We start from the raw sequence: 27061 nt of genomic DNA on the forward strand, positions 1-27061 counted from the left end.
AATCACTTGAACCTGGGAGGTGGAGGTTGCAGTGAGCCGAGATTGTGCCACTGCACTACAGCCTGGGCAACAGAGCGAGACTTCATCTCAAAAACAAAAAACAAACCCAAAAAGCTGTTGTATATTTATGTTTCCAAAAGTAAGTTCAAAGCCTGCTTGAAACCCTTCATTTAAAATATTTTAAAACTGGGAAATTCTGTTCCCAATTTTTAAGTACATAATTATTACAAGTTTTTATTTTTTTGAGACAGCGTCTCACTCTGCCACCCAGACTGGAGTGCAGTGGCACGATCTTGGCTCACTGGAACCTTCACCTCCTAGATTCAAGCAATTCTTCTGCCTCAGCCTCCCAAGTAGCTGGGATTACAGGCGCACGCCTCCACGTTCAGCTTATTTTTTCTTTTTTGTATTTTTAGTAGAGACAGAGTTTCACCATGTTGGGCAGGTTAGTTTCGAACTCCTTACCTTGTGACCTGCCTGCCTTGACCTCCCAAAGTGTTGGGATTACAGGTGTGAACCACCGTGGCTGGCCACGAATTTTTAATAGGTGGAATATATTTTGATGGCCACAAAATGATGTAAGTAAGACACATATCTGGATACCCACTTTCAAAGTGCTCTTTGTTATCATATCTTTCATAAAAGAAGCCACTTTCCTAGTCTCCGTTGAATGGGAAGTGTTCCTTTGAGAGTTGCAGTTAGAGCCTGCCTTGCCTGTGCCATGGGGAGAGGCTGCACCATCTTGCTTGCTGCGTCTGCTTGTATTGTTCATCGTACACAATTTATGGTTTCTTTTCAGAAATCTTTGAAGTCACTTGTCCATTCTATGAAGGTCAGTTTGGTTAACATGAAAGCATTTTAACTGAGTACTTACAAACTGTAGTAGACCCAGATAGGCTGAAAGCAAAAGTAGGATGGAGGGTTTGGCTTCAGCGTGGACCAAGCCTCTTCTGTCAGCCACTCCTGTGTGACTGCCAGGCCCAGGGATCCACTCAGAGAAGGTACCTGTGTCAACCTCAATATTAACTGTTATCGAAGCTTCCTGTCTCTTATATTTTAGCCAGAAACAATACTTTTAATGAATTCCTTCCACATCCAAATGGATCATGTGTGCCCCTCCTGGGCACCCACTGGAAGGCTCTGAGTACTGTGTGTATTGTCCCCCTCAGTGACAAGGATCTTCATAACCTTCCTTCCTGCAAAAATGAACATTAGTTTTCAGTGTTTCCGAAAATTGTCCAGAAATAGCATCTAAACCCCATTTTCTGTATTCTAGGAGCAAGCTGAAGAAGAAAAGAAGCCCAAGAATGGGACAACCCCTTTGAGTCACGGTAATTATCACCAATATTTACAGTGTGAGTTCACGGGGAGCAACTTTGAAGCGAATTTCTATTAGATTGCTTAGTTGTTTTAGGTTTCCTAATTTACATATGTAATAATAGTATCTACCATTTATTCAGGGTATTGCATACTCCTGCAGTTTTTATCAGGGTCATCTAAGGTTTTCAAATATATGTTTCAAAAATGTCTGAAGCTCTTGTTATCTCTTTTATTTGCCTTTTAAAAGGCTTTAAATAAAACAACATATTTGTAAATTTTCTCTGTGAAGAAGAAAACAAAGAGATGCTATCTAGGTTTTTAATAATCCTTTGTGTGAGCTTTTCCCAGACTGATGTGATCTTCTAATGATTGCATTGTGTTAAAGTCATGTTTTAGAGGAGATTGTGCATTTGCCCTAAAGTGAATACTCCTCATTATGGTTATTAATACGTCAATAGGTTTTAGATAATAGCCTTTTCATATTCAACTCATTCTCTGATGCTTTCAATTTAAGCCAACAGATGAAGATGCGATTTTCTGGGAATATATGTTCCACATATTTTGTGATTATTGCTATACAAGCAGACAGCTGTTACTAAATTTTTTATCAAATGTAGTAGAATGTCCGACAACATTTGTGCTATTGTCTATGGAAAGGAAGCATATAAATATCATAATGCTCCTCTAATTAACTTTTAAAGTACCTTAACATTTTGTTGAGTAAGCTTTTGTGTCTGTTTTTAAATAATGGAAACACCTAAAAATACCTTGAAAAAAATGACAAATAAGAATTGAGATTTTAAAAGACCGTTTTCTATGTCTTAGTCTTGGGATGCAATATTGAGAATTTGTGATTTTTCTCCCTAGATGATTTTAAAAATAAAAGCTATTTTAAAATTATAAACGAATGGGTGGTGCTTTCAATTTATTTTCTTCTCTTGCTGCGTCCCCAGGCCTGTCATGTTCTTTGCTGAAAAATCAAAACAGAATGCAGTAGTTTGATAATTATATAACTTGATGTTCAGTTCCATCAAAATGTACTTCAGTTATATAACACTGGGATTTTAGAAATGAGTTTGGACTGTACCTGGCCCTAACAGCAGGGGTTTTTTAAAACAATTTTTTTCTTCTCAGAGAGAGGTTGTGATTTATGATGTTGTTGTATCTCGCCTGCAGCTATATTTTCACACTAATGTAAATTGTTTTAGGTTCTTTTATTCTGTGGTCGAAACATTTACTCTAGAAAAAGAAAAGCAGACTGAGGCCAACAGTGTAAAACTATTCAGTCTCTCAAACTAACAGTCTTTACTGATTTAGTATTTACAGTTTTATTACATCCAGGTATATATTTATCTCAAATAGCTTTTCAGTTTCATTTACTTTTTCTTGTTTTTAACAGGTCTGGGAGGGTCCAGTTGGAAGCTTTTCAGTTTTAACAGAAAGTAACTTTTTGCTGTGTTTTTTCATTGTTGGACTTGTTTTATAGTTAATGGTCCACTGTCAAAAGTTCGCACTGTGGCTGACTCCTCTTCAAATTTGATATTGTATTGTTCCTGTTTTCCCCAGCTGTAGAACATAATAAATGTTTAGAAAAAGGTTGAGATTTGGCGTGTGTATATAGATGCTATGAACTGCTAGTTGTAATGAGAATTGGATGATTTGAGGGCTTTTTGAGGTAATTTATATTTTACCATTTTAGTGGGAAAAGGAACTGATTTCCAAATTGTTTATTGTCCTAGCATTATAATGGGGATTTTCTCCATGAAAATAGTTTAATCTTTTATTGAGGTTGCTTATAAAACAAAATAGATTTAGTCTCTTACCTCATGTCTTAGAAATAGTAACAAAAGAAAATACTAAACAAAAACCCCACAGAACTGTATATGTGCACATAATATATTTATATGTGAACAGAAAATTGTGTTGAAAAATAGGTCAGGCATGGTGGCTCATGCCCATAATCCTAGCACTTTGGGAGACCAAGGCAGGTGGATCTCTTGAGCTCAGGAGTTCAGGACCAGCCTTGGCAACATGGTGAAACCCCATCTCTACCACAAATGCAAAAAAATTAACCGGATCTGGTGGTGTGCGCCTGTAGTCCCAGCTACTTGTGGGGCTGAGGCAGGAGAATAGCTTGAACCCAGGAGGTCGAGGCTGCAGTGAGCCAAGATCCTGTCACTGCACTCAAGCCTGGGGCACAAAGTGAGATCCTGTATCAAAAAAAAAAATTATATTGCAAAATAAACCTTAATTCTTAGTAATGATTTTATAACAAGCATGTGTTTCTTTGGAAATCATTTTTAAAACATTTTATTGAGTGCCCAGTCTGTGCGACTGATACTGAAGCCTGTGTTACAGCTGGTGAAGCTTGAAGAGGCCATTTGACTTATGTGAGGTAAACTTAACTAGTTAGTGGTGGATGCAGAATTTGAACCCACATCTAACAAGTTCTGAAGCCTGTACTCAGTTTGCTTTATGTTCTTTCTACATTAACATTCTTCTTTCTTTGTAGCTATTAACACAAAGGCAGAGAAAACTAGAATCTTGATTAGAAATGGGGCGGGAAAAAAATAACTGCTAATATTTAAAGTATTAATAGTGTCTACTACACCCCTCTGTGTTCTTGGGGACTGGCTGAACTAGATTTAACCTGACATAGTCATGCTGAGATTAAGTTTTTGATTCTTTTGGAAACTCTGACATAAACTGTTCATAGTAATTCTAAAATCTTAACTAAGATAGCTCTAAGAGAAGGCTTGTTTCAGTATTACTTGTTAATGATTGTGTGTGATTAAATTTTAGAATTAGTATTGCCAATCACCATGTAATCCCAGACCTATATGCCTTTACATTTGAATCGCTAAAATAAAAACAACTGATTTATTCAGTTGAACAAGTGATCTGGCTTCTCTCCTTCTAAATGTAGAAGTGCTCTTTTTAACTAACACAGTATTAATATTTATTTGGTTGAGTGTTGGGGCAGTGAGGTGTTTTTTTATTTTATTTTATTTTATTTATTTATTTTTTGAGATGGAGTTTCCCTCTTGTTGCTGAGGCTGGAGTGCAGTGGCACAATTTCGGCTCACTGCAACTTCCACCTCCAAGGTTCAAGTGATTCTTCTGCCTCAGCCTTCGGAGTAGCTGGGATTACAGGTGCCCGCCACCACACCCAGCTAATTTTTTGTATTTGTAGTAGAGATGAGGTTTCACCATATTGGCCAGGCTGGTCTGGAACTCCTGACCTCAGATGATCCACCTGCCTTGGCCTGGCAAAGTGTCGGGATTACAGGCGTGAGCCACCGTGCCTGACCCTGGTGGTGAGGATTTTATAAACATGGAAGGAATATAAGAAATTGTAAAAGAAAATTAAATGTATGCATATCTAAATTAAACTCTGTACATTAAAGAACCTCATAATAAACAAGATTAAAAGGGAAACAACAAATTAGCAAATATTATCCACAACTATAGCTAATAAAAGGTCAGTAATAGATAGAGGAATTAGAAAAAAAAATGAGATATACAAGATCTCAGTCCAAAAACAGGCAAAGGGCATAAACAGGTAATTTAGATGAGAAGAAATCAAAGTGGCTAAAATGAATATATTAAAATAGTCTCATTAAAAGCAAAGAAACATAAATTTAAAAGTAGTGATGATATTTTTTAAATTACCAAATTAATGACATTTTTAAAAAACTGCTCATACTCTTTGCTGGTGGGATGGGGGAGACTGAGTCTTGGCATACTGCTACTGAGAGTAGACTTTGGTTCTGTTGTTTGGAGGACATACCGGTAGTATTTATCAAAAGTGCTGAGTAAACATTTCCTTCAAGTCCACTTTTTGACATTTCTCCTAATGATATCAGCATGTGCATTCCATTTATGCATGTGATAGTCATTGTGGTACTATTTGTAAATAATGAAATGTTGGAAATATTAATAATTCAAATGTCCAACAACTTAGGAATAGGTACAACATTGTGTGTAGATAAGTATATAGTCACTTAAATGCCTTGAAAAAATTTAAATTACATGAGGAGAAAAGCTTATAATAAAATATTAAGGGGAAGAGACCCCCAGGGGATTGGTCTAAATGATGGCTAAATAGAATTCACTTATCTGTAGAGTAAGAAAAGATGTTAACAATTATTATCTCTAAATTGTTAGATAAAAAGTATATTTTCTAATTATTATATTACAATTAATATTTAATCATGTTGTAATCAGACAAATATTATTAAAAAAGAAATTCAGAAATTCCTGAACTAAAACTTTAATTTGTAGAATAGGGAGTATTGTTGGAATATCTGTTCTTAGATTTTCTAAGTAAACTTTAATTTTGGAAAATTTTAGAAAAGTTGCAAATATAGTGCAGAAATAGTCCTGTGTACCTTCACCCAGTTTCTCCTAACATTAACATCTTAGATGACTATGCAACATTTGTCAGAACTGAGTAACACTGGTACATCACTATTCACTAAACTATAGACTTCATTCAGATATCACGTTTTTCTACTAATGTCCTTTTTCTGTTCCAAGACAGTCCAGAACATCACTTTTATTTAGCATTGCATGTAGGTTTCTTCTACTGTATATTCTTGTTTTGTTCTCTCATGCCCAGAAGTCGCCAGTAGCATCTAAGTTTCTTAAGAGCTACAATATTTCCTTATCTGCCATCAACTCACCATGTCCTCACCATCTGTGTCCACAATCATCACTGCACTGAAACTATTCTTGTGTACCTTACCAGTGCCTCATAGTCACTAATATTGTGTTAATTAATGGAACCAAGAACCTCCCAAATCAATGAAAGCCTTCATGCTCTTATTTTTCTTCTACTTGAAGATGGACTTAGACATTAAAACTGAACTCACCTTTGTTCCCCAGTGTTCAGTCTGCTTCTCCTATAATCCCTCATCCTGTAGCACCATCATCAACCTGTAGTCAAACTAGAGTCCTGGAGACGTCTTTACTCCTCCCTCCCATTTACCTCTGACTCCAACCCAAATGCCTTTTCTCAACTCGTCCTTCTTGACATCTTTTATCAATTAATGTCTCCCCACCTTTGATTAGTTCCTGGTCACTTTTCAGTCTTTCTGTATCCTCTCCTCCCCAACTAAGATTTATCTGAAATTCTGTTACTAGAGTGCCTCATAACCCCCCTTCCCTAGAATGTTGCTGGAGACCCCTCACCACCTGGCACTTGTCACCTGCCACCAGGACCCCTGTCTGCTTCACTGCAGCTGTACAGAACATGCGGTTGAGAACTTACTGTCTGAAGAAGTGCTTTCTCTGCCTGGAGAGTCTTTCTTCTGCCTGACTCCTTCAAAACCTCAGTATCTTCTTAACTTTTCTCATTTTGTGTTTTTCTCCTATTTTATTTTTTCTCAGCATATCCTAGGAAAATTTGGTTTTTTAAAAAAATTCAGTTATATAATATGCCAATTCTCCTCCCTAAGTTAGATGTCTTTTAAAAAGGCATAGAATTATGTCCAATCAGACCAATAAAATCGATCATTTACTACACTGAAGTCATAATTTACTAAAGCTCTAGAGTATTAATTAGCTAAAAGGCCTGAAGAAGGACAGCTTCTAAAAGTGCTTAACTTATTATCAGGGGGTAGTTTTGGTGCTGGGGGATATGGCTTATTAAATGATTCTACAAGCTTCAAAGATGATTCCTTGACTATTATCCTGGAGTCTTTTGTTGCAGAAGCTAGTTTACTTCCTGGGTGTAATGACAGAAGCACTTTCTTTCAAAGTAATTATATGTCAGTGGATCTAATGTCAGTATTTTCTAAACTTTGTGCAGGACCTGTCCATTCCCACTGAGGTAATTCCTTACCTAAGAATGGGTATCAACAATAAAAAGGGGAAAACCAAATCAGTTTTACTTTATTCAATTCCTATTAATACAGATGCCATTTACTATCATTAAGTAAACAGTTATTTAGGCTGAACCATGCATGAGAACTCTGCCCCCATGATCCAGTCGCCTCCCACCAGGCCCCACCTTCAGCAATGGAGATTACAGTTGTACATGAGATTTTGTGGGGGCACAGATCCAACCCATATCAGCTACTTTGAACCTGAAGAATTATATTTCCACTGAGCCATGACACTCAGTGGAGGATTAACGGGGGACTTCTTTCTAAGTAAATAACTTTTTGCAGGGGCACTTCAATAATTGAAGCCTCCACATGCATTTTAATGAAAACACTACTTTCTGACAAGTAGTTTTCAGTATGTATTTTCAAATAATTTCTTTGCTCTTGATACTGGTTTATAAATGAGCTAAGCTTTCAACTTTTCTGATTTAAGGCCCCCCTTAATGGGATTCTGTCCCTTTTGGGTGAATTTGTGCTGGGAATAAAGATGCTTATAAAGGGAAGGAACATGTTCATTTTCTTCCTGGAGTCAATCAATAATGGCATCAAGGAATCAAACTGTGTAAAGCACAAAGATAGGACAAGTGCTTGTATTCATAAAGGCTATATATATACACACACACACATATATATATGCATATATATACATATATATATACATGTGTACATGTGTGTGTATATATATATGTTTTTTTTTTGAGACAGAGTTTCACTCTTGTTGCCCAGGCTGGAGTGCAGTGGCACGATCCTGGCTCACTGCAACTTCCGCCTCCTGGGTTCAAGCAATTCTCCTGTCTCAGCCTCCCAAGTAGTTGGGATTACAGGTGTCCACCACCATGCCCAGATAATTTTTGTATTTTTAGTAGAAATAGGGTTTCACTGTGTTATCCAGGCTGGTAACAAACTCCTGACCTCGTGATCTGTCCATAACAGCCTCCCAAAATGCTGGGATTACAAGTTTGAACCACCGCGCCTGGCCTCATAAAGGCTGTTTTATGAAGACAGTTTTTAGGTGCCAGGAGGAATTCTTTGATATATGAAAGCAAACACCGTGTTAAAAATTTTGCCTTATTAAATAACTTCCTGTGACGCCTTCAGATTATGAACGTCTTCATCCCATCCTACAGAGGAACCCCCTCTGAAGACAATACTAAGTCTCTCCTACATCTGTGATTAGAGGTCCCTGGTGGATAATGAGAGTGCTGAACTCTGGAAAAGGGACTGAGTACTCTGTTTTTTTGATGGATTGAGCAAAAAGACAATGTCACAGAGCAGCACTTAGTTCTAGTGGAGACATCTGTGAAGGCTTCAAGCCCTGTAGGCAGTGCACTTATGTAGGGAGGGCCTGGTGGTGGCCAGACACCATCTCCTGCTGAGTAAACATCCCCATCTTCCTTCCTGTGGGTTTTGCTCATTCTCTTCCTAAAGCCAGAGGTTTCTGTTTCATTTTGAGTTTGAATCAAAGGATTCTTTTCGTTACCGTGCTTGATTTTTTAAAGCATATTTGATTTTTGCTCAGCATAATTACCTTTTGCTGCTGCAGTTGAAGCTGCCACTTTGGGGCATTTTAATGTTCGCTCAGACCTAAACTTCTCATGTGAAATATTTGGAGCACGAGCTCATTTGCTGACATGCCTATTTTACATGTCTGCTTCATCTCCCTGGGCTCTCTCTCTCAGCGCCACAGAGTACTCTTGTTCTCCTTTCTTAATTGATATTTTGTAAAGTTTGGAAACTTTTTATATCAAACTTATTAAAAAAGGCTGCAAGTACAGGACAAAGATTTTTTTTATTCTTGAATGAGAGAGTAAGTTGTCAATCTGATACCTCATCACCCCCAATACATGATTATGTATTTCCTACAAATAAGAACATGCCCTGCTCAACCACAGTACAGCCAACCTTTCCAAGCAGGAACTTAGCATTGACACATTACTGCCATCCAAGCTTCAGGCCTCATTTCAAGTTTCACCGGGGACTCCAGTAACATCCTTTGTAGTAAAAGGATCAGCTCAGAATCATATGTCACATTAAGTTGTTGTGTATATCCAGTCTCCTCAATCCGGAACGGTTCCTCAGCCTTTCCTGAACTTTCATGACCTGGACACTCTTGAAGATTACAGGCCAATTATTTGGTAAAATGTCTCTCAGTTTGGATGTGCCTGATCCTGCCTTATGATGAAATTCAGGTTATGTATCTTGGGGGAAATATCACGGGAGCGATGCTTCTCCCGCCACTGCTTCATAGTAGATGACACATGATTTCGGTATGTTCCATTTATGAGGATAACTTTGATTTCTTGATTAAGGTAGTGTCTTCCAGGTTTTTCCACTATAAAGTCACAATTTTTCCTTTGGAATTAGTAAGTGTTTTATAGGGTAGTAATTCAAAACTAAAAATATCATTTTTTAAACAAATTTCTTTTTATTTATTTCCTTATGGACTCATGGCTTCTTATTTTATTCAGTGGATTTTAATCCTTTTTTTTTTTTTCATTATTTTGATGCTAAAGTTGTCCCCAGTTTGGCCAGTGAATCCCCTTCAAGCTGGTTTTGGTGTCCTTTTGATTGTTTCTATTATTCTTTGAGCACTTCTGTGTTTTCTGACACAAGATGTTTTAGGCTTATCTTGAACTCTCCTTGCCCCAGACACTGAATCAGTCATTTCTCTAAAGAGCTGTGGGTCTTTTTATGTGGCCAAGGCTAGGTGTGTTCATTGCTATTAGGATGTTATTGCTCCTAGGCCCTCTCAGTGGACAGAGCTAAGGAAAGTCTGTTTCTATATTTATGAACAGATGTCTATATGTTGAAGTTGAGTAAAATATAGAGATGAATTTCTATATTTAAAATGTTTTATTCGGAAGCAAGAATTATAGTTTGGGGTATACACACAGACTGGGTGGTCTTCGTTATGTCTGAAGAACAAAGAGAAGGTTGGAGGTTTCATAAGAAGGAGAAATGTTAGGTATTGTTTTAAAAGAATGTTTCCTGGCTCTAGTAAACTTTTGGGGAACTGGCAAGCCCTGATTGATGAGTGATGTCAGAGGGTAAAACTAGTCTTAGAGTTGGAGAAGGTGGTTTCAGTAGCCATTAAATAAAACTGGTTTCAGGTTATAGTAGGTGGCTTCAGCAGCCAGGCTTCCAGAGATGAATATGCTTGGAGCAATGGTGTGTGCCCTGAGTACTTTGTCCTCCTGGCTTCTTGACTCTGTCTCAGTTGGTTATGACAAGAATGACCCAGTTTATGTGACCAGCTTTCACATTTCCCCCTTTTGATCAAAGTCTTTTTCTGAAAGTATTGGTGACAAACTATTTTGAAGTTAGGTTAATTGTCCCTTGATACTAGGACCTGTCCTAGTTGTCTCTGTCCTACAATGGGGGGAAGGTATTGGGGTCTATATCAGGGATCTGGGCCATATCTGAGTAATAAAGGGGCCAGAAGGAAAAATTTTCGGAGATTTGTTTGGAATCCAGCATCAAATTACTGCTTGTCAGTTTCATAGGCATCAGCAGTCATCTGCAGGTGTTGAGCTAGCATTATTCTGTTAGGAGAGTTGACTTTACAAATATTAGACAGGAAATGAGAACAATGTGTAGAACTCATAATGCAAAAAATAATTAACAACAACATAATAAATCCAGTTTGAATAATGATTCAAAACCTCAAACCGATTTCTGAAAGTAATCAACTAAAGAAACCGAAACACCATGGGAGAAACTTGGTGAAACCTATTGTGGCCATTGAGTAGCATTTTATGACTGTCTTGAATTTATTTTTTTATTTTTAATTGATGCATACTACATGTATGTAGTTTATAGTACATGTGATAATTTAATAGATTAATATAATTTGTAAAAATCAAAATTAGTATACTGGAGATATCCATCACTTTAAATATGTCTTCATGCTTAGAAATATTTGAATTACTCTCTTCTAGCTATGTTAGTGGTGTTGAATTGCTTGAGCTCCTTACATATTTGTCAGATGGATAGTCTGCAAATGTTTTCTCCCATTCTGTAGGTTGTCTCTTCACTTTGTTGATGGTTTCTTTTGCTGTACAGAAAGTTTTTAGCTTGGTATAATTCCATTTGTCCATTTGTGATTTGGTTGTCTGTGCTTTTGAGGTCTTACAAAGAAAATCTTTGCCCAGACTAATGTTCTGGAGCATTTCTTCAAAGTTTTCTTCTAGTAGTTTCATAGTTTCAGGTCTTAGATTTTCGTCTTTAATCCATTTTTATTTGATTTCTGTGTATGGTGAGAGATAGGGGTCCAGTTTCTTTCCTCTGCATATGGATATCCAGTTTCCCTGGCACCATTTATTGAAGTGAATGTCCTTTCCCCATTGTATGTTCTTGGTGCCTTTTGTTGAAGATAAGTTGGCTATAAGTGCATGGATTTATATCTGGGTTCTCTATTGTGTTCTGTCAGTCTGTGTGTCTGTTTCTATGCCAGTACCATGCTGATTTGGTTACTATAGTTTTATAGTAAATGTTGAAGTCAGTAGTGTGATGCCTCCAGCTTTGCTCTTTTTGCTCAGGATTGCTTTGGCTGTTCGGGGTCTTTTGTGGTTGACTGGGTTGAATTAAAGCAAACAATGATAACTCTGCTAAAGGGATCAGCAGGACAATTTGAATACACAGTTGTGTCAGGGATATTGTCAAGGTTGCCAAATAGATTAACTAAAAGGATATCTTAGGCTGGAGTTTGTCAGGTTACCTATAGCATTTACTAATTGTGAAATTTTAATTGCAGCATTATTTTGTTAAGTCAAAAAGGTAGAAAAAGGGGCGAGAGTCTCATGTGGTAGGGAGCCTTATTCCCATATCTTGATAAAAGCTGTCTACAATGTGAAAAATGTCAGTTTCTCATCCTGGTTTGCAATTTGAATGTCTCTAGTTACGGCTTTGGGCAGTTTGGTGAACTTTCTGTGTGGCCTATACATCAGGCACAAGACTTGTTCCTTAAAATTTATCTAGTTTAAGTTTATATAGGGCTTCAGAATACAGCAGTGCCTGTTTTAGTAATTTTATGTTAGAAAGTTGGATGGGATGAATCTGGAAGAATTTAGGATCTAGTCTAGACCATAGGGAGATAACAAGAACTTGCAGCTGGCTGGGCGTGGTGGCTCACGCCTGTAATCCCAGTAGTTTGGGAGGCCGAGGCGGGTGGAACACCTGAGGTCAGGAGTTTGAGACAAGCCTGGCCAACATGATGAAACCCTGTCTCTACTAAAAACACAAAAATTAGCTGGGCATGGTGGCATATGCCACCATGTAGTGGGACTCCAGCTACTTGGGAGGCTGAGGCAGGAGAATTGCTTGAACCTGGGAGTTGGAGGTTGCGATGAGCTGAGATGGCGCCACTGCTCTCCAGCCTGGGTGATAGTGTGAGACTCTGTCTCAAAAAAAAAAAAAAAAAAAAAGGAATTTCAGTCAGTTCACTTGTAAAATTAAAGTCATTCATGTAGTTATAGTGATAATCAAAACGCTGTAAAAAGCAATACAGAGAATTAAATGGAAAACATCCTTAATTCTTTTAAAGCTTAGTTTTTGTTTTGTTGTTTTGTGTTGTTTTGTTTTCATGTAATCAAAAACCTAATAAAGGCAACACAGGAAATTATATTTCATAATTTCATATATAAACATAAACTCTGTTTCTTAGGCAAGCTACCACAAAGGAAAAGAAAAACCTTCTGCAGTCTGATTGTTCCTTTTTCTAGGAAGCTCATTTAGATAACCTGGAAGTAGGCTGGGCACGGCACCTCATGCCTGTAATCCAAGCACTTTGGGAGATCCAGGTGGTACGATCGTTTGAGCCCAGGCGATCAGCCTGGGCAACCTAGTGGAACCTCGTCTCTACACCAAATAAACAAAATTAGTTTTGTTTGGTGTGGTGGCATGTGTCTGTGGTCCCAGCCACTCAGGAGGCTATGGCCAGAGGATTGCTTGAGCTCAAGAGGCTGAAGCTGTGGCTTACGATCACACCATTGCACTCAAGCCTAGGCAACAGAACAAGTCCTTGTCTCAAACAAACGAAAACAAAACAAACAAACAAACAAAAAGATAACCTCTAAGTGAAACCTGATGAAAGGTTACTTGATCAGACACAGAAAAAATGTGTCCAACGTTATGGGTGTAGCAACTCATGAGGAGAGAATCAAGTTATATTGCAGGAAACCATTGCTTTTCTACACCTTCAAGATAAACATTTAACTGTCAGGCCACAACAGCTGAGTTAGAATTGTACTGAAAAGTTACAGGATCTGAAAAAAAAAAGTTGAAGTAGAGAGTTATCACCTCAGTCCTTCTGAAGGAGAGGAAAAGCTGAAGGCGATGATGTATGACCTATGAATCACATGCGGTGAGATACAGCAAAGATTAACCTCTGAGATAGGAATCTGAGAAATTTCAAAAGGAAAACTTTACCTGAAGAAATCAAATTACCATTTTAAATGAAGAGGACAACATTGTAAACCTGAAACTAGGAAACTGAATGGATCTCATGAAGACATGTGTTAGGAATAGGAACCGTGCGGTTTAGAAGATGCCGTTAAACAGATTTTATAAATAAAATCAAAACTTCTTGTAATTTTAAAATAGCAGATCAATACTTCAAAAAAACCTGATTTTAAATATAGAGGACTAGACTCTGGTCCTATATCAGTGCACCCCTTACACTAACGTTTAATTTTAGAAATTTTAGAAAACGAGCAAATTTTTCCTAGTGTCTTTAAACCCAGTCACGCATAAAATGTCCTACGTAAGACCCATTCTTTATAAATCTTTTTTGACTTGTTTAGACTTTTATTATTTTCCCCAACCCTCAGTCTGAGTCCTACAATTTTTCTCTTTGTAAAAAAACTTTGGGACAACCATCATTTTATCTTAGGACAACAATTTACTACATAAGATTCTTTCTCATACAAATTTTTTTCTTTAAATTTATATTTTGATGATTATTAGACCTAAGTATATTGGCTCTTTTTTTATAAAATTAAGGAGGCAAGAAGGGACTTTATATTTAGTTCAACAATGTGTTTCATTTTTTATCTTATTTGGATATGACCCAGAAACTTAATGATTTATTATTTAATAATAATATAAATTTAGTATTTTAAATTGTATGAAAATTTCATTTGTAAACTGTATTCCATTTACAATTACCTGACATTTATTTTTAAAATTATGATACCTGGATTACTTATGACAAGTGAGATATTACAGCTAGTTATTATTTCAAGTTTTTTTTTAATTAATCAATTTTATATCCTGTTAATACCAGGTATTTACCTAAGTAAAACCTTTAAGTTGAATACATGGGTATCTTAATGATAACTCAGAAGATAGCTGTTTTTATTAAATCAACAATATTAAATTGATCTTTATCAAAGAATTGCATAAACAAGGTCATTTTGTTTTAGGCTGAGTTCACAGGGTTGTGACCTTCAAACATTTAGCAGATGTTTACTGTCTGACCAGTAAGCTCAGGCAAAAATATATGTTGACAATTTTGAAGATATTTCTAATTTATCGAAGATTTACTTAAGTCATGTGCACTAAAAATAAACATTTGGGTTAATTACCATATATTGTATATGGGCACTCATTTATTTAAATCAATTGGAATAAAATTTCTTAAGGGATTTCTTGATGACTGTGCCACATTTTATTGTGTTGACACAGTATACAACATAATACATGTACATATGCATAAACACATTGTAAACACATATACATACACATAAAGATTGTATAGCTTTTATTTTAGAATTTTAGTTATGAGATTATAAAACATGTACACTCACCAGTTTATAAAAGACAGTTGGATCCAGATTATTTTTCTGACAAAATGGGATGGGGTTAAACTTTAAGGTTTCTCTTTTATTTTGTTGAGACAGAGTCTCATTCTGTCACCCAGGCTGGAGTGCAGTGATGCAACTACAGCTCACTGTAGCCTTGACCTCCTGGGCTCAAGTGATCCTCCTGCCTCAGCCTCCTGAGTAGCTGGGACCACAGGCATGTAGCCACCATACCTGGCAAATTTCTAAATTTTTGTAGAGACAGGGTCTCATTATGTTGCCCAGGGTAAGATTTCTTTAAATAGGTAATCTTATAAAGGCTGTGAACCAAATTTTGGATAAAGCAGTTTGAATCAGATACTAATATCCTGCATTAGAAAAAGGATAGTCAACAGTGAAATGTGACTGAATGATATGGGGAGGCCCACAAGCTAAGAGTTAGGCTACCAAGGTCTGCATAGTGTTTTCTTGGTCTTGATTCTTTGTCCTTGAAGACAAGAATGTTGCTATTCCTTTTAGTGTAGAGAGGGTGTTATTTACATGGGAGTTTCATCTTTTGCTTTTAAGACACAGCACAGCGATCAAAATGATTTTCTTGTCTATCTGCTGGCTTTTAAGTGTCTTGCTTGTATAGTATGCCAGGACAGCTGAGGAGTTTTGGAAAAAGGGAGTTGAGTTTCAAGAAGGAGAAAGAGGATAAATTTTAGGATTTTAGGAAGGGGAGGGAAAACACCAGAGAAGAAAGAGTCAGCCTTAAGACAGTCTTTTGTAGTGAGGCAGTCTTTGAGTCTTTATTTATTTATTTATTTTTTTTGTGGAGCTTTGTATATCAATTGAAATATGAGTCTTATTTGGAGTGTATAATTTTATGGCTGTGGTCTTTTAGTTTAAAGGAAAGCAGCCTGTTTAAATGATCCCTATAATGTTTGAACATGCTATCAGCTGGAGTCCTAGGAAATAGCTTGGCATGCCTTTGAACTTTGAAAGCCCATTTATAACTAAATGTATCTAGGTGATTCAGTTTAATGCCGAATACACAAAAGCCAATGAAAATGCAAGCACCGAATACACAAAAGTCAAATTAATATGCAAGCGCCTGTGGAAAAGAAAATACAGACTTACTAAGAAGGACCATAAGTTGCCTTCTCCAAAGAAGGGGAAAAGTTCCTTCATGAAGCCTCAGTCTGAAGGCTGAAAAATTACTTCATTCAGCTTTCTGATGAAAAGAACCCTTGTGAACAGAGCTTCCAACCAGAGGGGGAAAGACGCCTCTCAAATAGGAGGAATCTTGCTCTGACTCCCAGGCGACTGCAGTGGCGTGATCTCGGCTCACTGCAACCTCTGCCTCCTGGGTCCAAGCGATTCTTCCGCCTCAGCCTCCCGAGTAGCTGGGATTACAGGTGCGTGCCACCATGTCCAGCTAATTCTTGTATTTATTTGTTTGTTTGTTTTTGAGATAGAGTCTCGCTCTGTCGCCCAGGCTGGAGTGCAGTGGCCGGATCTCAGCTCACTGCAAGCTCCGTCTCCCGGGTTCACGCCATTCTTTTGCCTCAGCCTCCTGAGTAGCTGGGACTACAGGCGCCCGCCGCCACGCCCGGCTAATTTTTGTGTGTTTTTGGTGGAGACAGGGTTTCACCGTGTTAGTCAGGATGGCCTCGATCTCCTGACCTCGTGATCCGCCCACCTCGGCCTCCCAAAGCGCAGGGATTACAGGCGTGAGCCACTGCGCCTGGCTAATTCTTGTATTTTTAGTAGAGGTGGGGTTTCACCATGTTGGCAAGGCTGTTCTCAAACTCCATACCTCAAGTGATCTGCCCACCTTGGCCTCCCAAAGTGCTGGGATTACAGGCGTGAGCCACCGAGCCTGGCTGGAGGTTTTATAAGAAGGGGAAACGTTAGGTATTGTTTTGAAGGAAAGTTCAGGCGGGGCGTGGTAGCTCACGCCTGTAATCCCAGCACTTTGGGAGGCCAAGGCGGGCGGATCACGAGGTCAAGAAATCAAGACCAGCACGGCCAACATGGTGAAACCCCATCTCTACTAGAAATAAAAAAATTAGCTGGGCATGGTGGCACGTACCTGTTATCCCAGCTACTCAGGAGGCTGAGGCAGAAGAATCGCTTGAACCCAGGAGGCGGAGGCTGCAGTGAGCCGAGATCAGGCCACTGCACTCCAGCCTGGCAACAGAGCAAGACTCTGTCTCAGGAAAAAATAAATAAATAAATAAAATAATAGTAATACTTTTTTTAAAAAAAGTTCATTGGTACTAGTAAAGATTTGGGGAGCTGGCAGGCTCTGACTGGTGAACGACAGGGTGGGTAAAACCAGTCTTAGAGTCCCAGCAGGTTGCTTCAGGATCCATCAGGCAAAGCTGGTCTTAGGTTACAGCAGGTGGCTTCAGCAGCAGGGCTTGCAGAGAGCTACATCTTTGGAGCAATGGCATGTGCCCTGAGTGCTTTTTCCCTGACTTCTTGGCTCTGTTTTAGTTGGGAATGACAAGGATGACCCAATTTATATGATGACTTTCACATATACTTACAAATTGCTATGTGCGCGTACACACACACCACACACACATTTATAGCACTATTTTCATATAGGTGCATCTCTACATATTGAAATCTCATATTGAAATCGGAATTAACAGTGATACTTCCAATTCCAGTCCCATCCCACAGGATTCATTCTATTAACAGTTCTCCGTCTTTGTGTATTTGAATCCCAGCCTTTGACAGTGAGAAACGTGGCTCTGTTCCCCTTAGTCGTATGGTTGCTTATTTGTTCAGTGCCCCCACCATCCTTCAGTGCTGCCACCAACCCCTCCCTGGCATCCATGGCCACCTCATCCCACTCGGGCTTCACCATCCGACTGCCTCCCTGTGGATGCCATCCTCAAGCTCCTTTGCTCCAAGAGCTGGCAGAGTCCACCCCTTTGCAGACGCCTCCTCACCCTGAGTGGGTGTTAATACCGCACCAGGTTGCCCCACAGAAGCCGCCCTCTCGACGCTCTCCGGACACTGGACTCCCCTTGCTGGGTCAGCCTCCAGGTGGGTGCCCTCAACTCCTTGTTTAGGGTTAATTCCCGCCCCTGCCCATGCCAGGCTGCCCTGCCAGGCTGTGATGCCTGTGCCGACTCCCCAACTTATGGATGTTTTCCCTCCCCCTTCTGGGCTCCGACTGTCCATGCTGGGCAGCCCCTGTGCAGATGCCCTCTTACCAGTTTGGGCTCCTCCAGCAGGCTCAGGGCCAAGGTCACTCTACCTGTCTCCACCCCTGTCCTCCCACCTTGCTCTGTTGCACAGAATGACCTCAGCATGGGATCATAGAATCGGTCAGGAGGGAAGGAGAAGGGAGAGGAAAGGAGAAGGCCGAGAGGATGAGGCAGAATAGGATACTGCCCTGAAGAAGAGCACAGATGACACGGAGGAGAGCCTGTTGTGGAAGAAAAGCGACCGGGGGCTTGGAAGGAACCTGCGTGCGCAGCCTGCCTGTGCGTCCCCTCCAGGTGGCGGCGCTGCGGCGGTCTGGGAGCCCGCGAGGGAGCTGAGTGCCTCCCGCCTCGCCTGATTGAGCTGCCGGCCTGTTCCTCCTCCTGGCCCTTTTGCTCGGCTTCCTCTTTGGCTTCGACTTTCCCATGAGGGACAGTCACGTGATGGTCGTGTTTTGAGTCACGTGATGGTCGTGTTTAGGTCGTGTTTTGAGTCTGGTCGTGTTTTGAGTCTGGCGGGTCTGACGTGGGCCTCCGGAGAGCCCCTGTGGATTTCTCTCTGCAGCCGGAAGGAGATAGGAATTGGTGATGTGGCTTCGCTATTTTGCTGAATTGCTGTTATTTCAGCGTGTAAGCACGGAGCTGTATTTGTATGGTAGCTCACTTTGTAGAATACATTATTTTCTTAAAAATTCACTTAGAAATGAATGTTCACTGCTGGAATCTTATTTTTCTCCTGACTTCGTATGCATAATTGAATGATACTAAACAACAACAACAAAGATTTTCCTCTCAGACAGCATCTAACTCACAATTAAAGCATTATAGTGCAATGCACAGAAACTTCCCTAATGTTTAGGGCAATGCATGGCTGCCGGGGCCACATACGTAGAGAATGATAGCCCAGACTTTGGTTATTCAGCCATGGTTTTGTCTTCAGCCCTGGGTAAATGTTATCTTTTAGAAATCTGAACTTCTAGTTGTTCCTTCTGAAGAGTGACTTCTTTTTATATTTGAAAGGAAGTGTAGAGTGTGTGTGCTTAGAATCAAACAGACCTTGTTTGAATTTTGGTTTTGCCACTTAATTGGCCATGTTGTGACTTCCAACAAGTGATTATACTTAGCTTCTCTATGCCTCAATTCTCTTGCTTGTGAAATGGGAGTAATAGATAATATATTTTACCCCATAAAATTGTCAAGATTAAATGAGAAAATGTTTGTAATATGTTTGACTTTAGGGAGACACTAATAAATGGTATTTTTTTGGAACAGCTTAAATAAGGAATTTATTAGTTTTTAAAATAACTTTGAGGCTCTTTTTGGTGTAGAGGCTCACATTTTGCTTAGGAGGTTCCTATAGGACTGTTTGTAAAACTATTTAGTGAAGTAACATTAGGTGAAGCATTTCCTTTAGTATTTTTATCCTGCTTAGGAAAGAACTTATTTTTCTTTGAGGAGTAGTCAGAGTTGACGTTTAAACCTTTAAAAACTCATTTGGTTTTTCTTTTCTTACATAACTGGAAACAGCTATGTGTAGAAAATAACTTTTCAAAAGCACTTTAAGTGAAAATAGATTTTGCCAATAGTTTGTGACTCTCCTGATGAAAAGTGAAGAGCAAGGAAAAATGACAGAGGCATGTGCTGGGCCTTTGGTAAGTTGAACAGATTTAAAAGATATATAGGATTATAAAAATATACAAACTTTCAGAAAGCATGAGAAATGTGTTAATTATTTTGGGATGAAAGGGCTCTTACATTCTGGATTTAAAGTCAGTCTCATCTTAGGAAAGCCTGTACCCGTGGGTCTTGGAGAGGAGGCGTTGCTCCCAAGCTCAGTGAATGCGCTGCCCATCAGCAGCGCAAGCCAGGACCTCGGGGGCTGCCTGGAGGTTCAAGGGACCTTTTTCTTTTTTTACTTCCCTTGGGCAATCTGACAAGGAGGCTGTTGCTTCTGTTTCTGGAATATTTCTCATCTGTCCATTTATTTTCATCTTCCCTGTACCACTTGAGTCCAAGCTGTCATCCCTTGCTTAGACTTTGCAGTTGATCTCCCCAGGCCTGCTCTTGGTACTCCCTAATCCAGGTGCGTAATACCAGCTACATTGTTCTTTTCAGAATATGAGCCTGATCCTGTCCACCTCCCTACCTTTCCTTTGCTTAAAACCTTTCTGGTGCTTCCCATCGCCTGTAGGATAGGATGTGGGCAAAATCCTTACTAAGGCCTCCAAGCTCTGAAGCATCTGGCCCTTTCCAGTCTCCCCAGCCTCATCTTCTGCAATGTGTCTCTTCTTCCTTCCTGCTCCCACAGTGCTGGCCTTGTTTAAGGTCCTGCTGTGGAACCCTTGTATCTGCCATCCTTTCTGCCTGAAACTTCCCTCCTCTCCCTCTCCAAGTCCTTCTTTTGCCTAATTATAGGTACATGTATTGCTAAAAGCTCTGACTTCCATGCCACTTGTCAGGGAAGCTTTTCCTGATTTCTCAGACAAGTCTTGGGCTCCTATTCTGTGCTCTCACGGCCTTGTGTTCTGTGAAAGCACTTACTTAGTATGGTTTGCAATTATATTTCAGATTATTTGATCCCTCTCCAGTAGATTTTAAAGCTCGTGAGGGAAGTGTCATAGACAATTTTGTTGCCTTTTGTGCCCATAGAGCCGAGTACACAGTAGGTCCTCCATGAGTATTGGTTTAATTAGTAACTAGAGAGAACAGTTGATGAGGCTGAAAGTTGGTTTGAGCTCGTGGATAAGCACTTTGTTTGCTGTGCTCAGCTGGTTGGACGCTGTCCCACAGTTAATAAAAGGACTTTGAAGCTTTTGGCAGGAATGTGATAGCATGTCTTGTGGAGAGATAGCTCTGTATTGGTAATAGATAACCCAGAATGAATCTGTCTGGATGATAATGGATTTTCAAGTAGAAACGTATTTGTTCTCCAAATAAGCATCAAGTTATCCAAAGACAGTTTTTAAAAGTTTATGATACTATTATTTTAATTTTGCTATATGTTGATAACTACATTACTGTGGTTTGCTATTTTCCTTGCACTTCTATTTACCTGTAGTTGTCTTCATTGTGCTTAGGATTTTAGGGGAAAATATTTGTAATTTTTCTCAGCTAGTTGTTGTCATAATTAATTTTTTATAATTGCAAATCCGAATTAAGTAGATCAGGATTTAATTTCACAATAAAATTCTATTTTATTGATGATTTTTAAAACACAGAAACAATGCTTGAGAATTGAAACCAGTTATTCAAATCAGTGGCACATTTATGGCTTATTTGGGTAATTGGTCCATGAAATAAGACATTACTGCCACAAGTAAACCTTGGGGAAGTCATCCTTTTGTCTTTAAAATGGTTACCTGATTTGTTAAATACATTTCAGTCCTGACAATTTATGACTATATTTAAAACTATTTTGGGAAATTAACACCATAAGCTTTATGTACAAAAACAATAGGATAGTGAAGGCTTCTTTGGTGCCGTCTATGTGTGCTATCATTAATTATTTCCCTAAACATCAGCTCAAAGAGAGGAAAATGTTAGCGATGGATGCTTTGTTTTACATTTCATACAGTGAACTTCAGTTCAAATCAGAGAATACAGTACCTACCATGTGATAACTATAGTGTTAAACTAATTTATTCTTTATGAATTACTTTTTATATTTCAGACAAATTAAATATGACTATTTTGTCAATTTTCCCAGTTATTGAGCATGTAGAAATTTTTCAGTGGTGACACTGAACAGTTTACTAAACATCAGCACTGATTATTCCTGATGTACATTCTGTATAGGAAACTATTTCCGCTTCCTGCCATCAGCACAGACATAGCGGCTCAAGCAGTAGAAATTTATTATCTTACAGTTCTGTAGGTTAGAAGTATGATCTGGGTCTCACTGGGCCAAAGTCAAGTTGTGAGCAGGGCTGCTTCCTTCTGAAGGCTCAAGGGGAGGATCTGTTTCCTTGTCTTTTCCAGCTTTTGCATTCCTTGGCTCATGGCCCCTTCCTGCATCTTCAAAACTAGCTAGGTCGCATCTCTCTTGTGCTCCTGTCCTGGTCACTTTTTTCTGTGGCCACAGCTGGGAAAGCTCTTCCACTGAGGACTCCTGTGATTACACTGGGGCCACTGGGATAATCCAAGACATTCTCTCCATCTCAAGGACCTTAGCTTAACCACCTCTGCAAAATTATTTTGCCATGTAAGATAATGAATTCACAGTTTCTAAGGATAAGGGTGTGGACATCTTTGGAAGGCCATTATCTTACCTATCACACATTTTAAGCTACAGAGCAATAACTTTAGGTTTCCTTGAAGGAAATGGGAATTATCTTGTACCTGTTGCTAAGGGAACAGTGCTATTATTGAGCTCCTTTAGCGCATAGTTTAGGGCTTTTAGTCATTAGGTCTGGCAGCTATTGCACTTTCTTGTTACATTGACACAACATTGTGATTCAAGTCAGGACAAAGGGATTCTCATTCCAAAAAAGTCGTGAAAAGCTCAGTGGGGAAAATGCCCCTGTGAACTAATAGAAATCTTCACTGGCTGCTTCGAATGCACTGTCCAGGAATTTTATTTTATGAAACTATTTTAGATGTTTTTACATTAAAATTTTCTTTTAAGCAGTGCTAATTTAGCTTTCAATTAATAAAAATACCCTCCTTTTACCCCAAATGATCTGCTAGTGAACTGAAATTCAGTGTTCCTTTACGTATTTTAAATTTACATTCACTGAGAATGACTGGTGTTTTGAAGGGTTAGCAAGCTGTGGAGTTGAGATAATGATTTTGAAAAGAATTTATTTGAGACATTTTTACTGTCAAGAGAAATATAATCTTGAATAATATTTTAAGTATATCCATTAATTGAAGCCCACCAGGGGATGTCTTGAATAGAGGAAAATCTAAATTCTGACTCACAGAATCAAATTAATGAAAGTAGCAGTAATAACTGGAGCTATATTATATTTAATCTATTACATCAGATGTCTCTAGGATATGTAGAGGAAAAAGGTCAAAGGAAATAGTTAATCACTTTCTGAAGTGAATAGTGCCATCTCATATAGGTGGTTGTTAATTTGATGACTTACGAAGTGGTATTCATGAGGGATTATCTTAATATTAACCTCCTAATTATATGGAGTATGTTTTATGCAGTCTCAGTGATGCAAATTATATTCATAGACCTTCCTTCTCCACATCTACTACATGGCAAGGGAGAAATCAGGTAACAGTGGGAAATCTGCACACAGATGTGCTCTGTACTGCAGACTTCGCCATCACATGAATATCCCGGAAAGAAACCTGAGATTCCTCAGTTCTTGATTCCTCTCTGGTGACAGGACTGGGCCCACTCAGGAATTCTGTTCAGCATTCAATCCTGTTGTTAAAGTGATCCTCCATCTGTTTGGCAGTTTCTTCTTGTCTTCATCCCTGTGTCCACATTCACCCGTTTGACTTTCAAGTGAGGTGTTGACTATTTCCTCTCCTTCTCCTTTCCCTCTTCTTCCCCCTCCTCTTCTCCTCACTCTTCTCTTGTTTTTTCCTTGTGATCTGATGTATCAGTCTGTCCTAGTTTTTATGTCTCAATGCTTTTTGTTTTATCAGTTCTTCACTCTGCCTTCCATTTACATGTTGGAATTCCCTTGTGTTTCAACTATGTTTTCTTCTCATTTTGCGCTTTTTCTCTGGGTGACTTTTGTTATCATCTTGATGCTATTCCGGTTATCCTACCTAGCTGCAGATTTATGTCTCAACTCTATGCTGAAAGTGAATTCCACCTGACTATCCTTCACCCATATCAAATCACCACTCCTGTCCCCAATTTTTACTCTATGTTCCTGGTCACTTTTAACCCTGTCACTGTTTACCCATTCTTGTAGGCCAGAAACCAGTATGTTCCATGTGACCTTAAGTTTAATTACTAAACGAGAAGGGGAAAACCAAAGACGTGGAAGAAGTTGTTTTTTGTTTTTGTTTTTTTTTTTTTTTTTTTTTTTTGGTAAACATGAGAAAGAATAATACATATATTTCTATAGAAATTCATTTGAACACCTGGAAGGACCAGGTGATTTCCTAGCAAACTAGAGATTATCACAGGGCACTCAAGAAAAGGTTGAACATTTGAATAGACCGGTAGAAGACATGGATAAGTGAGGTCCAGAGTGGATCACAGCGGCACTGGTCTTTATCTTTAAAAGAAGAGATCATTCCAATGATAGTCAGATTCCTCCAGGTCACAGGAAAAGGTGAAAGTTTCTTTGTGAAGCCAATAAATGAAACCTGAGGAAGATAGTACAAAAAGCAAAACTAAGCTATAGATGCATCTCACATATAAATATAAATATGAAATCCTAGATATTGGCAAATATAATCCAGCAATATATTAGAAGAATGATATCCTGGTATATTACTAAGGAGGTATAATGATGAATAATGTAAAATTCAGTGATAAAACAAGGTTCAATATTATAAAATCTGCCAACATAATTTATACAGCAACAAATTAAACTACATGACTAGCCATGTAATGATCTCTAGATACTAAAATGACTTTCGATAAAATTTAACTTCCATTCCTTGCAAAACAACTTATGTAAAATAGGATTGAATATAATAAAAATTATTTACCAAACTGTAACAGCAAATATATAGCAAAACATTAAAACCCTTCAATTCAATTCAGGAAACAGCTGGGGATACCCACTATCATCATTAATATTCATTATTGTCTTGGAATTTTTAGTGAATGAAATAAGCAACAAAATTAAATGAGCACTACAAACTTTGGAAAGAAGAGATTAAAAAATACATATATATGTGTTTATATATACATATAAACAGAACCATACATATGTGTTTATATATACATGTATACATATGTATGGTTCTGTTTATATGTATATATAAACACATATATATGGTTCCTCCACTTAGTTGCATATTTACAGATGACAAGACACATTTACACATGTAAGACTTTATACCTAGAAAACCCAGGAGAATCTAATGATAAACTATTGGAATTAATACAAGACTGTTGAAGTGGTTGGATATAAGATAAATACAAAAACTTATTGTTGCCTTTTCTGTATTTCAACCATCAGCACTTAGAAATTAAAAAAGGAAAAATATTCCATTCATAATAGCAATACAATGTAAAATGTTTAGAGTAAGTTGAATAAGACATGGGAAGGGCCTTATATGAAGAAAACTGGAAAATCCTACTGAAGGATAGAAATTACTATTTGAATAAATGGAAAGCTATACCACAAAAATGTCAGCTCTCCCACATTAATGTTTATTTCTCTTCTAAAATAGAATCTCAACTGGTTTTAATTTCATTTGAATAAAATGTTTTTATGCCTAAATCCCCAACATTCTGATGGTATGGTAATAGCAACAGGAATCTGTGGAGCAGGATAGAGAAACCAGAAGGAGACATGTGAGTGTGTAATATATGAGAACGACGGTAAATCAGTTCAGGAGGACAAAGCATAGATTTTTTATTTAATTGGTTATGCTTGCCTGAGGGGCCTTTGTCTATATAAAAATGAATTTCAAATAGATTAAAGACTTAGAAAATGTTTTACGAGAATATTTTTAGGAGATAAAATAAATACTCTAGGGTAAGGAAGAACTCAATCAAGAGTGGAAACTTGTACTCTAGAAATGAAATTATAGACATATAAAATCAGTTTTATTTAATCTGAAAATTTTGTTATTTTAGTCTCATTTTTGAAGGATGTCTTCATTAGATATATAATTCCTACTTGACAATTTTATGGCTTTCAGTGCTTTAAAGATGCAGTTCCGTTCTTTTCTTGTCTTCCTTGTTTCTCATAAGTCACCACATCTGAAATTTACAGAGCCCCTAACTGCTAGCATTTCCTATTTCTTTTCTCTGTCTTTATTTTTCTCCTTAACACTTACTGTTGTCTGACATGCCATTTATTTTACTTATTTGTCTTGTTTATTGTCTGTCTTCACCCACTAGAATTTGACGGATACAGGCGGGTTTTTTTTTTGTGTGTATGTGTGTGGTTTGTTTTGTGCTGGATTATAAGCTCTGAGCACATAATACGCATTCAATTAATATTAGTTGAATGAAAAATGAGGACTGGATGAATACTGTCCTCATGACAGTGTTGATTACTCTGTCCACTGTATTCTTAGCCCTTAGCTCATATGTTTGCAATTGGATTTGCCTTGTATGATAGTTATCTATTTCCTCCACTAAGCTGCAGCTTCTTTAAGGGCAAGAGCCATATCTTATCCTTATTTGAATCATTATCACCTAACACAGGGTCTGTCTCATAGAAGGTACTATAAGTCAAAAGGTATTGGAGACAGGTCTCAATCAATTTTAAAAATTACTTTGCCAAGGTTAAGGATGCGCCCTCAGGAAGTCCTGATGACATGGGTCTGAGGTGATCTGGACACAGCTTCATTTTATACATTTTAGGGAGATATGAGACATCAGTCAATATATGTAAGACGTACACTGGTTTGATCCGGAAAGGAGGGATGCCTCGAGGCAGGAAGGGAGCTCCCAGGTCATAGGTAGCTAAGAGACAAATGGTTGCATTTCTTTGAGTTTCTAATTAGCCTTTCCAAAGGAAGCAAACAGATACACATTTATCTCAGTGAGCAGAGGGATAATGTTGAGTTCTGTCTGTCCTTTGTCCACAAAGAATTTCCTTGTGGACAAATTGTGAAGGAGGTATGTAGCTTTCTATCTTTGTAGCTATCTTATTTAGGAACAGAATGGGAGGCAGGTTTGCCCTAAGCAGTTCCCAGCTTGACCTTTCCCTTTGGCTTAGTGATTTTGGGGTCCTGAGATTTCTTT

General features: G+C 38.4%; 1 protein-coding gene across 1 annotated transcript in view; it reads left to right on the forward strand.

The window, feature by feature from the left end:
• LOC108521748 (lethal(3)malignant brain tumor-like protein 4) overlaps nucleotides 1-27061 on the forward strand; it is a gene marked incomplete at its 3' end in the record, with an annotated part of 80137 nt that overhangs the window by 21701 nt on the left and 31375 nt on the right. Inside the window, exon 4 of the mRNA XM_017862060.1 lies at nucleotides 1277-1331. Coding sequence (XP_017717549.1) covers nucleotides 1277-1331 — 55 coding nt within the window. The remainder of the gene's footprint in view (nucleotides 1-1276; nucleotides 1332-27061) is intronic.

This window comes from Rhinopithecus bieti, unplaced genomic scaffold (genome assembly GCF_001698545.2).
Source record: "Rhinopithecus bieti isolate Rb0 unplaced genomic scaffold, ASM169854v2 scaffold_5, whole genome shotgun sequence".
NCBI classification, from domain to species: domain Eukaryota; kingdom Metazoa; phylum Chordata; class Mammalia; order Primates; family Cercopithecidae; genus Rhinopithecus; species Rhinopithecus bieti.